Raw genomic sequence first — 12038 nt, forward strand, 5'->3', positions numbered from 1 at the left:
TTATTTATTTATAATAATATACATATTAACAACTGCAACAATGATGAATGTCGTTGGGGTGGGGGCAGAGTAAAAGTAACGGGGGGGTTATGAATGTCCATAGGGGGAGTAGCGGGAGTATTGCAGTTATCCAACCTGATTCAACCTGAAACCTATAGCATAATAATAATAATAATATGCCATTTAGCAGACGCTTTTATCCAAAGCGACTTACAGTCATGTGTGCATACATTTTTACGTATGGGTGGTCCCAGGGATCGAACCCACTACCCTGGCGTTACAAGCGCCATGCTCTACCAATTAAAGCTCATATGGAATAGTGCCAGCTATATCTCTCTCCAGTCACAATGGCATTACAGTAATCACTCTCTTATGGATACATCTTAATATTTTAATCAGTGATTGATCTGCAGCCTATAAGATAGAACACTCCACATTCCACCAATCATAATATTATGTTACTAATACTCCTCCATACAATGATTATTAGATTGATATTGTTGTTTTTCCAAAATACTTTTATTTTCACCTTTGTAATCACGATAATCAATGCAGATTAAAATGTAATTATGTTCTAATTCAACAATTGCCTCACCGAAGAGTAAAATCATGAACAGAGATCTGGTGGTATTAGAGCTGTATTGTGTTGTGGAGGTTCTCTTGGGAAAAATAAAAAGCTAATTGGAAAAACGTAATTGCATCTGAAAGAACAACACAGCACAATCAATTATCTTCCCAAAACTGATGAGGGTGTTAAGGCTGATTAGAAAATGATTTATGCTATTCTGAACCCGTCAATGAAGGCTCTTCAGAGAACTGTATTCAGATGGGATGTTGATGTATGTCTGAAACAGAGAAAGGTTCTCAGACACACTGGGGGACTTGAACCAGCAGGAAACTGAAATTAAAAGACAATAAGAACAACAGGAAAAGTTTGAATGACCTGGGTCTTGAACATTTCTATTTTGTACAGAATAAATAATCTGATCTGCTCCATGAAACAGTACTTTGGCACTGATATTGACATGTCATCCTCACTGGCAATTGTTTGCTGATTGATTGTACTGTATATGTAATGATGGGAGGATAGAAGTCTACCAATGAACCAACATAGCTCCAGGCAGATGTGGCTGTTGTGCTTTGCAGTGTTTAAACTAAATTAAACCCCTTTCAATTAGTCATATATAGAAAACTATGAGCTATACTTTCCTCCACTAGGAAGCCAAAATATGAGGAAGCCAAATTACTTGCCAGCATAATCCATCCCAAATTAATTACTGGCACATTAACACTGTCTACTCTCACATACTGGGCCCATTCATGTAGGCATTTTCTAGGCTGGAGCTCTGAAGTACCTCTCCTCTGATTCCAAACACTCCCCAGTTTACCCCCAGGTGTGTGTATTGATTGTGTTTGTTGGTGTGTTAAGAAATTACCCCCGTCACTGCGACACAGGATTTAGAGGACTCTTGTGTAGTCGATACACAACAGACCATCTGTTTTATTTGGCCTCGGTCTTGAACTGCGGTAAACACTCAGAGCTTTACAGCTAACTTTCCCAACATACCAATCATAATTCTGGCCAGGACAGACTGTAAACAGCTTCAGTTACAGAGTGCAGTTCAGAAGTGTTAATGTGTTCTTTAGACTAACATTACCTGAGGTACTCAAGGGACCTGAGACTGGCACTTTCTCTCAGAGTCTCTTCTCACTATGAGAGATTGCCTAGAGATTTTGCGAAAATACCCTCGGCTAGACCTTTTACTGTAATGTAAACTTGCGAACTTGTCACTTCTCTTTCAGTCTGAGTAAGCCCTTAGTCCCAGTGTTTGCCAGTCAAGTGTTTGCCTGAGCTCCCATTTCCTACCAGGGGAAATCTGTTTTAACAAATAGAACACCTTTCTATACACCCAAGAATTATTGCAGTTCATGCTTTATCTCGTAAACACTCCAATCTCCCCAATGCTTGCTAGTGCCCACTGGCATCTCTGGTGATTCATTTGGAGGGTGTGGTATGCTGGGATTTGAAGATGACTGAGCAAAATCGTGGTCTTATTCTGTCCCTGTGCTGATAAAACTTGAAACTTTACACAGTTATTTAGGAAAATCTTAACACTGGTAGCAAGACTCTGGGAGATTGACATTTTAAAAGAAGCACATTAAATCCCTAAAACTTTGACATTTTAAAATAAGCACATTAAATCCCTAAAACTTCTAAACGGTTTCTCAATCTGTGTGTGCGGCTTAGCTCCGACAGTCCTCCGCAATTTATTTACCTCCCACAATGTAATCGGACAGAGACTTTCCAGACATTTGCTGCCGATCTCTCTGGAGGAGGATTAAGTAGGCAAATAGAGACGCCGGGCTCATGCCCTCTGACACAGATGTGGTTACATCCCTTACAGCACGCTCTCCCACTGTCCATGGATGAAATGGAGAGATTGCAGACATCCTACATCCATCTGCTAAGCTCAAGTTTCCTCTCTCTAGCTGCAAATCTGCAGAATTGGACATGTAAAGTTGACTCACAGGCAGCTGATGGAAATCCTCTCTCTCTCTCGCAGAACTAAATCTGTTCCTTACATGCAACATTTCCTGTGAAATGTGTGTCAGGGGCTAGCAGGCGGGCTTATAAGGATGTGATTTATGCAGCTTAATTACAACCCAAATGAATCCACTCCCACAATGCTGTGTACAATAGCCTGCCTAGCCGCTCTCCTCCTTTTAAAGCTGTCACACCCATCAGTCATTGTGTAGGGAGCAGTTTTTATGACTAAATTCACCATGTACTGTATTAATGGAAACGTTAGAGAGAATTTACCTGGGGTTGCACAGTGTAAAATTGACATATGTTAGACATGCGGATGGACTTTTACTTAATGTGTCCTATCATGCAGTTTCTTAGGAGGGGCATCGTCTTGTCTTGCCGGATTGAAGTTGCTGTATAAGAAGGCTGTATAAATGAGTAGGCTGCGGTAGTACTGAGTCATATGCTACTGAGTCATATGTGCTACATTAAAATGCGGAACTACTAAAGCCTTTTTAACATCATTATCCTCAGCCAACCTTCTGCTATTGTACTTCTTCTGTCACCCTAAGAAGAAAATATTCTACATGTTTTACATAAGACCAATAATACATTGCAATTGAGCTTCAATATTCTCTGTTTCAGCTGCATTTCAACACTTCATCTGACCTCAGTGAAGGATCAATCATGTGCATGTGACAAATATGGAAATTCCCCAGATCGCCTTCATGGAGGAATTCATCTGTTTTATTCTCCTAAACCAGAGCTACTGTATATAAAGGTCAAGGACATTCAGATTGTAGAAACACTTCAGGCAGTAGCATACCTCAGACATGCTTTTATTAATTATAACTCATATTAGGTTTACCAAGGACTTAAAGTCCTTGTGAAAATGTAATTATGGTTTAATTAAAATGCGGCTTGTGAAAATGTTTGTCATTAATGGTCATTTAAAATACGTTCTGACTACTTTTGAATTTCGACAGACAACAACAATTACACTGTTTGAGTGAATTTAAACATTGTACATGTAACCATAGTGATTCAAATGGGCATGAGATATTGCTGGAAATATGTATTTCCTTATTCTGGTCATTCCACTGCAAGAACACTTCAAATCCAAATCAAATCTCCAAATCTGTCAATCTTCCACAGCCGCAAGTACGTGATTGCATTAGCACAGTTACAATATCTACTTATTGGAACCCATTGAGATTCTCTGTAATGGCCTCTTTTCCTGCTGATACATTTTGGCATAATCATGTTAGCCTTCTATTGCCTGTGGTGCAGAGGGAACTTCTACATTTGCATTTCTGCCATCTAAGATATTCATTTCACCTGCTGTCTTGATCACGTCACCTGCTGGTTTGATGACATTGTAGTCACCACAATAGGCTATATACTGTACGTATGTTCGTTTTGCCCAAACTATATGTATGTGCCCCACTGGTACACAGAGCAGAGTGAGGGTTTGGCCAATGCTCTATAAACATGGTGTTTACTGTTTACTATTACCATCAGTCAGCTGTTCTTTGGAACCCTTCACAAGACTTACAGTGCATCATAAAAGTATTTATATTCATGGCAACTCAAGATAATCTAATATATTGAGTTGACAGTGCTGCCTATTTAATATGCACTAGTCACATGCAAGGATTAAAATTTCCGCACTAATGCTTCACCAACTGTGTTGTCAGTAAATACAGGATGATATTACAGTAGCTAGTAGTAACACTGACTTAAGCAGTTAGTAAGAAAAAAACATTGATCTGCTTAACATGGCCCAGTGTGTTAAGCCTAGAGACTTGTAGTGTTAAAGTGTGGATGTGGCAGCCAGGCTGTCTTTTTCCATTCCACTATTCCTGGGGGTCTGCTTGTCTGGAGGCTCCTCAGACAGTCTAAATAAAATAGACCATACAGCGACTCTTGGCCTGGTCCCAGATCTGTTTGTGCTGTAGCCAACTCATCTGACTATTGTCGTGCCATAGTTGTCTAAAGCACAAACAGATCTGGGACCAGACTAACTAAGTCCTGGACCTCCTGTCTGTTCCTATGGAGGACAGCCTGTTGGGTTCCATGGTCACATGTGACACATCTTATACTAATCAGCTTCTCATCTCTCTCCTTAGGAACTCCAGGAAGGAGCTGAATGACATCCGGTTTGAGTTCACTCCTGGCCGAGGTAAAAGCTGCACAAAGTGAAGAAGCTCATGTTATAATGTCTTCATTAGCGGCCATATTGTATTTTGTATTGAAGTGTAGTACCGTATGTCACATGTTAACTTCTCACCTGGTTCTAATGCTGTGTGTTGCTCTCTCCATAGACACTGCTGTTGGGGTTTCCCAGGAACTGTTCTCAGCTGGTTCTAATGCTGTGTGTTGCTCTCTCCATAGACACTGCTGTTGGGGTTTCCCAGGAACTGTTCTCAGCTGGTTCTAATGCTGTGTGTTGCTCTCTCCATAGACACTGCTGTTGGGGTTTCCCAGGAACTGTTCTCAGCTGGTTCTAATGCTATGTGTTGCTCTCTCCATAGACACTGCTGTTGGGGTTTCCCAGGAACTGTTCTCAGCTGGTTCTAATGCTGTGTGTTGCTCTCTCCATAGACACTGCTGTTGGGGTTTCCCAGGAACTGTTCTCAGCTGGTTCTAATGCTGTGTGTTGCTCTCTCCATAGACACTGCTGTTGGGGTTTCCCAGGAACTGTTCTCACCTGGTTCTAATGCTGTGTGTTGCTCTCTCCATAGACACTGCTGTTGGGGTTTCCCAGGAACTGTTCTCAGCTGGTCTTGTCAATGGACACGATGTTGTTGTCGGTAAATGTCTCATCCTTGTTTTCTGTTGTACTGCAGGGTGTATTTTCCACATGTGAGGTGCGCTTGATTTAGCTTGGAGTTTGTACGTCTGGGACTATTTCAATGGGCAAACTAAATCAAGCACAGTTAAAGTATTTGAACAGATTTGACAAATGTATTTGACCCAGGTCTGGTATTTCCAAAATAATCATATCCCTCTGATGTGACTGTGTAATAACACTATTAACGCTTGCATTCTCTATATATAACATTACCTTTCAGTTGCTGCTAACCTTCAAAAGATTGTAGATGACCCGGCTACCTACAAAGTGTTGACCTTTAAACTGGTGAGTACCCAGATGATAAATGTCACACCACCTCATGTCTCAAGATAGCTACATGAAATAAGAGAGGGATGCTTCCAAAAACCACAACGTTACATCACACAGATGAATTGACTTGAGAAAATATACTGTCATAATATGTATATTAAAGGACAATGCTCTAGGGTTGTGATGTCTGGAAATAGACACACTATTCAAATCCCAAATGAGCAGTGGTGCTAGAGAATGGGAGAAATCTGATGACAGGCGTGTCGCAGCACTGACTTTGTCCTTTTAAGTGGAGTAACTGATGGGTGACGCTCCTAATCTGCGCATATGCTTCCCCCCGAGCACGGCGCTATGTGATTTACATTGATCCACACCGAGCAAAACAATGCATATTCTCTACAGAGAATACTTAAAAGGAAGCAATTAATGACAATCCCGGTGGATTTGCCATAGTGTTAGGGCACATTTTTAGCACCCTTTTAGAAGGTGTGGATGAGGTAAACAACATCTGTGCGGTGGGTCACAGTACATCACTGTTCGCCCTTTCTGCCATGTACTGTACGTCTTGTCGGCAGATGGTGAATGTCGCCGGAGACTCTCTGGAGTGCAGAACTGCATCAGAGGACTTAATGCGGCAGCAGCCAGACTGTGCTGCTGGCTGGGGCCTGGTTGGGTATATATATTGGCCAGAGCACTTTCCCATTTCTATTTGTTAACACACTGCTCCAGTCCAGGCGGCACAAAGTCACAAAGAGCCACTCAACTCCAAATATCGACCAAAAACACTGAATTATGTTTGCGGCCTCTACACAGACAGCTGCAGCCACAGACGCCGGGGAGAGACAAAGCCCCTCTCCATGCTGGAGGGGGGAGATATTGGACCACTGACTCACACTGTACCACTTCCAGGGGGGGATAGTGAAGTGAAAAAGAGATATCGATTGCCTCGCAGGGACTCCACTCAAACCAATCTGAATGTGTGTTGCCAGTAATAAGGCCTCCTTGTGGGGCAGCATAGGAGCATCATTCGTTTAGGATTTAGCAGTAGAAATGCTCACTCTCAAGTGAACCTGTCGATAAAATACAACTTGTATTTCATCAGCGCTTTTCTCTAGTTTCTGGAGGGCTTTAGTGGAGTTATCAGTGCCAAGTGCAGACAAAGTCATTATGTGTTTCTTAAAAAAATAAAGGCATGCCTGCTGTAACCATCTTTTTAGAAGTCCTGTACTTACTTATAAAAAGCCTTGTGGCACTATTTTAAGGACGCCTATATCATCCGTATTAAACGCAACACAGACCTGTACAACATAGTCATAGAGCTTTAAACAAGGAACATGCATATTATTTTTCAGTACAAAGCACATAACACAGGAGAGTGCTGTGGATTTCACTGCAACCAGTCACAGTGGAAGCTGTTGCATCATAATATTATTAATTAATAGATTAAATGAATACCTGAAGGGAAATTAAAATGATCGTTGTGCATTTTGCATTGTTTGTGCCACATGATGTCTAGAGACATGGTTCTAGTCATAACAGTAATGAAAAATACCTTGATGTAGTAATTGAAAGAGCTGTTAAGACGCTGTCTCTGTAGATATGAAGCATGTTCTATTATTAAATGGATTAATAACATTGTTCTACCTTGGGTGTAGGGAAAAATACTGTAGATACTTTTAAAAGCTCTCTCCATAAATGTTTAATTGGCTAATCATCTTTTAAAGGACTGTAATTCCTCTACCATGCTCTCATGTCCTGTTACAAGAGGACACATCTCTCCTGTGCTCAATGTTTTTCTTGGTTGTAAAGGATTTAAGACCAAACACGTCAAAATAATATTCATCTGTTAACCAGGGGCTTACTTCCTGAAGTAGGATCAGTGCCAAAGCCAATCCTGATTGTTAGGGTACAGCTGTTCATTGGGTGTTGGATTATGTCTGGTGATCTTGCTGTGTAGGTGGCTGTGTAGGTGGCTGTTAGGATCTTATCAACCCTTTTAATCTGTTCCTCCATCAGGTTTCTGGCTGTGATGACACAGAGATCCCAGACGATGTGAAGCTGATCGGCTTCGCCCAGCTGAGTGTTAGCTGATGCCCTCCTCATCTTGGCAAAGCAGTTGAAATGGAGGAGGCAGGTCAGAGCAGACAGACAGACAGACCGAGAAGCACCGCACACACCCCTTTCTTCCTTTCTTCCATTCTCCCCTCCCTTCCCTGATGCCCAGCTTTGTCACAGTTCCGCTAGCCCCCCACCTCCGACCATCCCCCCTACGACATTCCACCGCCAAGACCCCCTCCCACCACCCCCACCCCCACCAGGCCAGAACAGCGCACGGACCAGGATTCAGCCCAGGAAACTAAATATGTACACAGGCTGTAATAGCTGGGGATAAAACAAAGTGGCTTAGGATTTTTTTTATTTTTTTTTATCATGTTACCTCTGCTTTCAGCGAAGCTCTTACTTATTTATTACAATGAGAATGCCGTTTATTTGTTTCTCACTGTTGTGTTTTCACAGTGAAAAATATATTCTTCTTCAACTTCCATTTCAGACCACTCATTTGAGATAAAGAAATGTTCCTCATAGGTCTGTATTGTAGCCCCTGTTCAGAATGTAAGATGTATTTTATTTTATTGATGGAAAAAGCACATTTTCATGATAACATAATGAATGTTTTAAAAGGAATTAACTGTACTGTGTATAGATGATAGTAAACCAATACATTTAAGGGACCCATTTTCGGTGAAAGTGACGGAAGGCGAAACCTGAATGCTGACGTGTAATGTGCTGCTTCTTCATACGACAGTGTTGATGCTTAAAAATGCTAGAGGTGCCTTGTTCATTAATCTGTGCCTAAGAACGTAGGTAATGAGTCAGTCCACGAACAGCAGAACTTGTTCATGTTGGTTTGTTTGGACCATTTCACAAACATACATGCCTATATTCCAGCAGTGATACAACTCAATGGTAGTATTTTCTCAAGTCAATAGTTAAGGACAAGCTACAATGCACTTTTGGGGCAGAGTATATGCACCTGACAAAACAATGCTTAGCCCTGGGAGACTCGTGTTATGAATTGTAATGAGAATTTAACCTGTATGCTTTGTCATTAGATAATGGTCATTTTAACCATAACCCAAACCTTAATCCTGTAATATGCTTCAGTTAATGTGTTTTCGGAAGCCAAGTTAATTGATAAAATCTTGAACATTTTTGTTTCTTGCTCTGTCTTACTGCACTACAAGATGTTTTTTCCTACATATTATTCTCTAAAATGTACTGTATAACAATGCATCTGCAAACGAAACCCAAAGGAAACTATTGAAAGGTTGATGAGCCATTCGTTTGTCCAAACAAGTACAGTAGCTCTAAATTATTTTCTAAAGTATTGAAGTGGTAAATAAATATTAACTTGTACTAAATACATTATTTTAAGAGGTAAGTTATTGTGTTTTCTATGTACAGTAGTTGTACCATTTCCGCATATTATCTTTGTTCCCTTTCTGTAATCAGCTGATAAAAAATTCCTGCAGAGGAGCAACAAATAAATTGCTATTATTAAAACTAAAGTTGTGTTGAGTTGATTTGGTATTGATTTAGCTGCAATAGATATGTTGATCTTCTTAAAAGTTACCTAACTGAAGTAATCCTGTTCAAAGCGGACAGTGATAATACAATAATATGGATGGCAGGTAGCCTAGCGGTTAAGAGCATTGGGTCAGTAACCGAAAGGTCTCTGGTTTGAATCGCCGAGTCGACTAGGTGAAAAATCTGGCACTTAACCCTAATTGCTCTTGGAAGTCGCACTCGATAAGAGCGTTTGCTAAATTACTGTAAATGTTAACATTACAATGTCCTAATGTGAATTAGAACAGGTTAGACAACCTTGTGAGGGTAAATTCTCCCAAATCTGTATGGAAGAGGCAATGAAGCGGTGAGGTGTCCTTTCAGCCAAATAGTGTCTCCATTTATTACATACAAGTTACAGAAATAGGCAATGTGACACTATTTGGCATGTTGATGTTTGGCAGATACAGTTGAAGTCGGAAGTTTACATACACTTAGTTTGGAGTCATTAAAACTCGTTTTTCAACCACTCCACAAAAGTCTTGTTAACAAACTATAGTTTTGGCAAGTCGGTTAGGACATCTACTTTGTGCATGACACAAGTAATTTTTCCAACAATTATTTACAGACAGATTATTTAACTTATAATTCACTGTATCACAATTCCAGTGGGTCAGAAGATTACATACACTAAGTTGACTGTGCCTTTAAACAGCTTGGAAAATTCCAGAAAATGATGTAATGGCTTTAGAAGCTTCTGATAGGCTAATTGACAAAATTTGAGTCAATTGGAGGTGTACCTGTGGATGTATTTCAAGGCCTACCTTCAAACTCAGTGCCTCTTTGCTTGACATCATGGGAAAATCAAAAGAAATCAGCTAAGACCTCAGAAAAAAAAGTGTAGACCTCCACAAGTCAGGTTCATCCTTGGGAGCAATTTCCAAATGACTGAAGGTACTACGTTCATCTGTACAAACAATAGTACGCAAGTATAAACACCATGGGACCACGCAGCCGTCATACCGCTCAGGAAGGAGATGCGTTCTGTCTCCTAGAGATGAACGTACTTTGGTGCGAAAAGTGCAAATCAATCCCAGAACAACAGCAAAGGACCTTGTGAAGATGCTGGAGGAAACAGGTACAAAAGTATCTATATCCACAGTAAAACGAGTCCTATATCGACATAACCTGAAAGGCCGCTCAGCAAGGAAGAAGCCACTGCTCCAAAACCGCCATAAAAAAGCCAGACTACGGTTTGCAACTGCACATGGGGACAAAGATCGTACTTTTTGGAGAAATGTCCTCTGGTCTGATGAAACAAAAATATAACTTTTTGGCCATTATGTTTGGAGGAAAAAGGGGGTCGCTTGCAAGCTGAAGAACACCATCCCAACCGTGAAGCACGGGGGTGGCAGCATCATGCTGTGGGGGTGCTTTGCTGCAGGAGGGACTGGTGCACTTCACAAAATAGATGGCATCATGAGGAAGGAAAATGATGTGGATATATTGAAGCAACATCTCAAGACATCAGTCAGGAAGTTAAAGCTTGGTCGCAAATGGGTCTTCCAAATGGACAATGACCCCAAGCATACTTCCAAAGTTGTGGCAAAATGGCTTAAGGACAACAAAGTCAAGGTATTGGAGTGGTCATCACAAAGCCCTGACCTCAATCCTATAGAAAATGTGTGGGCAGAACTGAAAAAGCGTGTGCGAGTGAGGCCTACAAACCTGACTCAGTTACACCAGCTCTGTCAGGAGGAATGGGCCAAAATTCACCCAACTTATTGTGGGAAGCTTGTGGATGGCTACCTGAAACGTTTGACTCAAGTTAAACAATTTAAAGGCAATGCTACCAAATACTAATTGAGTGTATGTAAACTTCTGACCCACTGGGAATGTGATGAAAGAAATAAAAGCTGAAAGAAATCTCCTCCCTGCTGAATCCTCCTCCCCCTCCCTCCTCCCTCTCTGTGGATGACTTCGTCAACCATTTTGAAAAGGTTGACAACATCCGATCCTCATTTATTAAGTCAAATGACACCGCTGGTCCTGCTCACACTGCCCTACCCTATGCTTTGACTTCTTTCTCCCCTCTCTCTCCAGATGAAATCTTGCGACTTGTGACGGCCGGCCGCCCAACTACCTGCCCGCTTGACCCTATCCCCTCCTCTCTTCTCCAGACCATTTCCGGAGACCTTCTCCCTTACCTCACCTCGCTCATCAACTCATCCTTGTCCGCTGGCTATGTCCCTTCCATCTTCAAGAAAGCGAGAGTTGCACCCCTCCTCAAATAACCTACACTCCATCCCTCCGATGTCAACAACTACAGACCAGTATCCCTTCTTTCTTTTCTCTCCAAAACTCTTGAGCGTGCCGTCTATAGCCAACTCTCCTGCTATCTCTCACAGAATGACCTTCTTGATCAAACCAGTCAGGTTTCAAGACTGGTCATTCAACTGAGACTGCTCTTCTCTGTGTCACGGAGGCTCTCCGCACTGCTAAAGCTAACTCTCTCTCCTCTGCTCTCATCCTACTAGACCTATCTGCTGCCTTTGATACTGTGAACCATCAGATCCTCCTCTCCACCCTCTCCGAGTTGGGCATCTCCGGCGCGGCTCACTCTTGGATTGCGTCCTACCTGACAGGTCGCTCCTACCAGGTGGCGTGGCGAGAATCTGTCTCCGCACCACGTTCTCTCACCACTGGTGTCCCCTAGGCTCAGTTCTAGGCCCTCTCCTATTCTCTCAATACACCAAGTCACTTGGCTCTGTCATATCCTCACATGGTCTCTCCTATCATTGCTACGCAGACGACACACAA

The 12038-nt window shown here is 41.8% G+C and overlaps 1 protein-coding gene across 2 annotated transcripts in view; it reads left to right on the top strand.

The window, feature by feature from the left end:
* Positions 1–8863, top strand: part of stk39 (serine threonine kinase 39) — a 31316-nt gene extending 22453 nt beyond the window's left edge. Inside the window, exons 15-18 of one of the 2 annotated variants that reach the window (XM_041864984.2) lie at positions 4657–4709; positions 5272–5340; positions 5602–5666; positions 7668–8863. In XM_041864984.2, coding sequence (XP_041720918.2) covers positions 4657–4709; positions 5272–5340; positions 5602–5666; positions 7668–7742 — 262 coding nt within the window. In that variant the 3' untranslated portion in view covers positions 7743–8863. The other variant, XM_041864991.2, reaches the window with a different exon arrangement.
* The last annotated feature ends 3175 nt before the right edge of the window (positions 8864–12038 follow it).

This window comes from Coregonus clupeaformis, chromosome 4 (genome assembly GCF_020615455.1).
Source record: "Coregonus clupeaformis isolate EN_2021a chromosome 4, ASM2061545v1, whole genome shotgun sequence".
Lineage (NCBI taxonomy): Eukaryota > Metazoa > Chordata > Actinopteri > Salmoniformes > Salmonidae > Coregonus > Coregonus clupeaformis.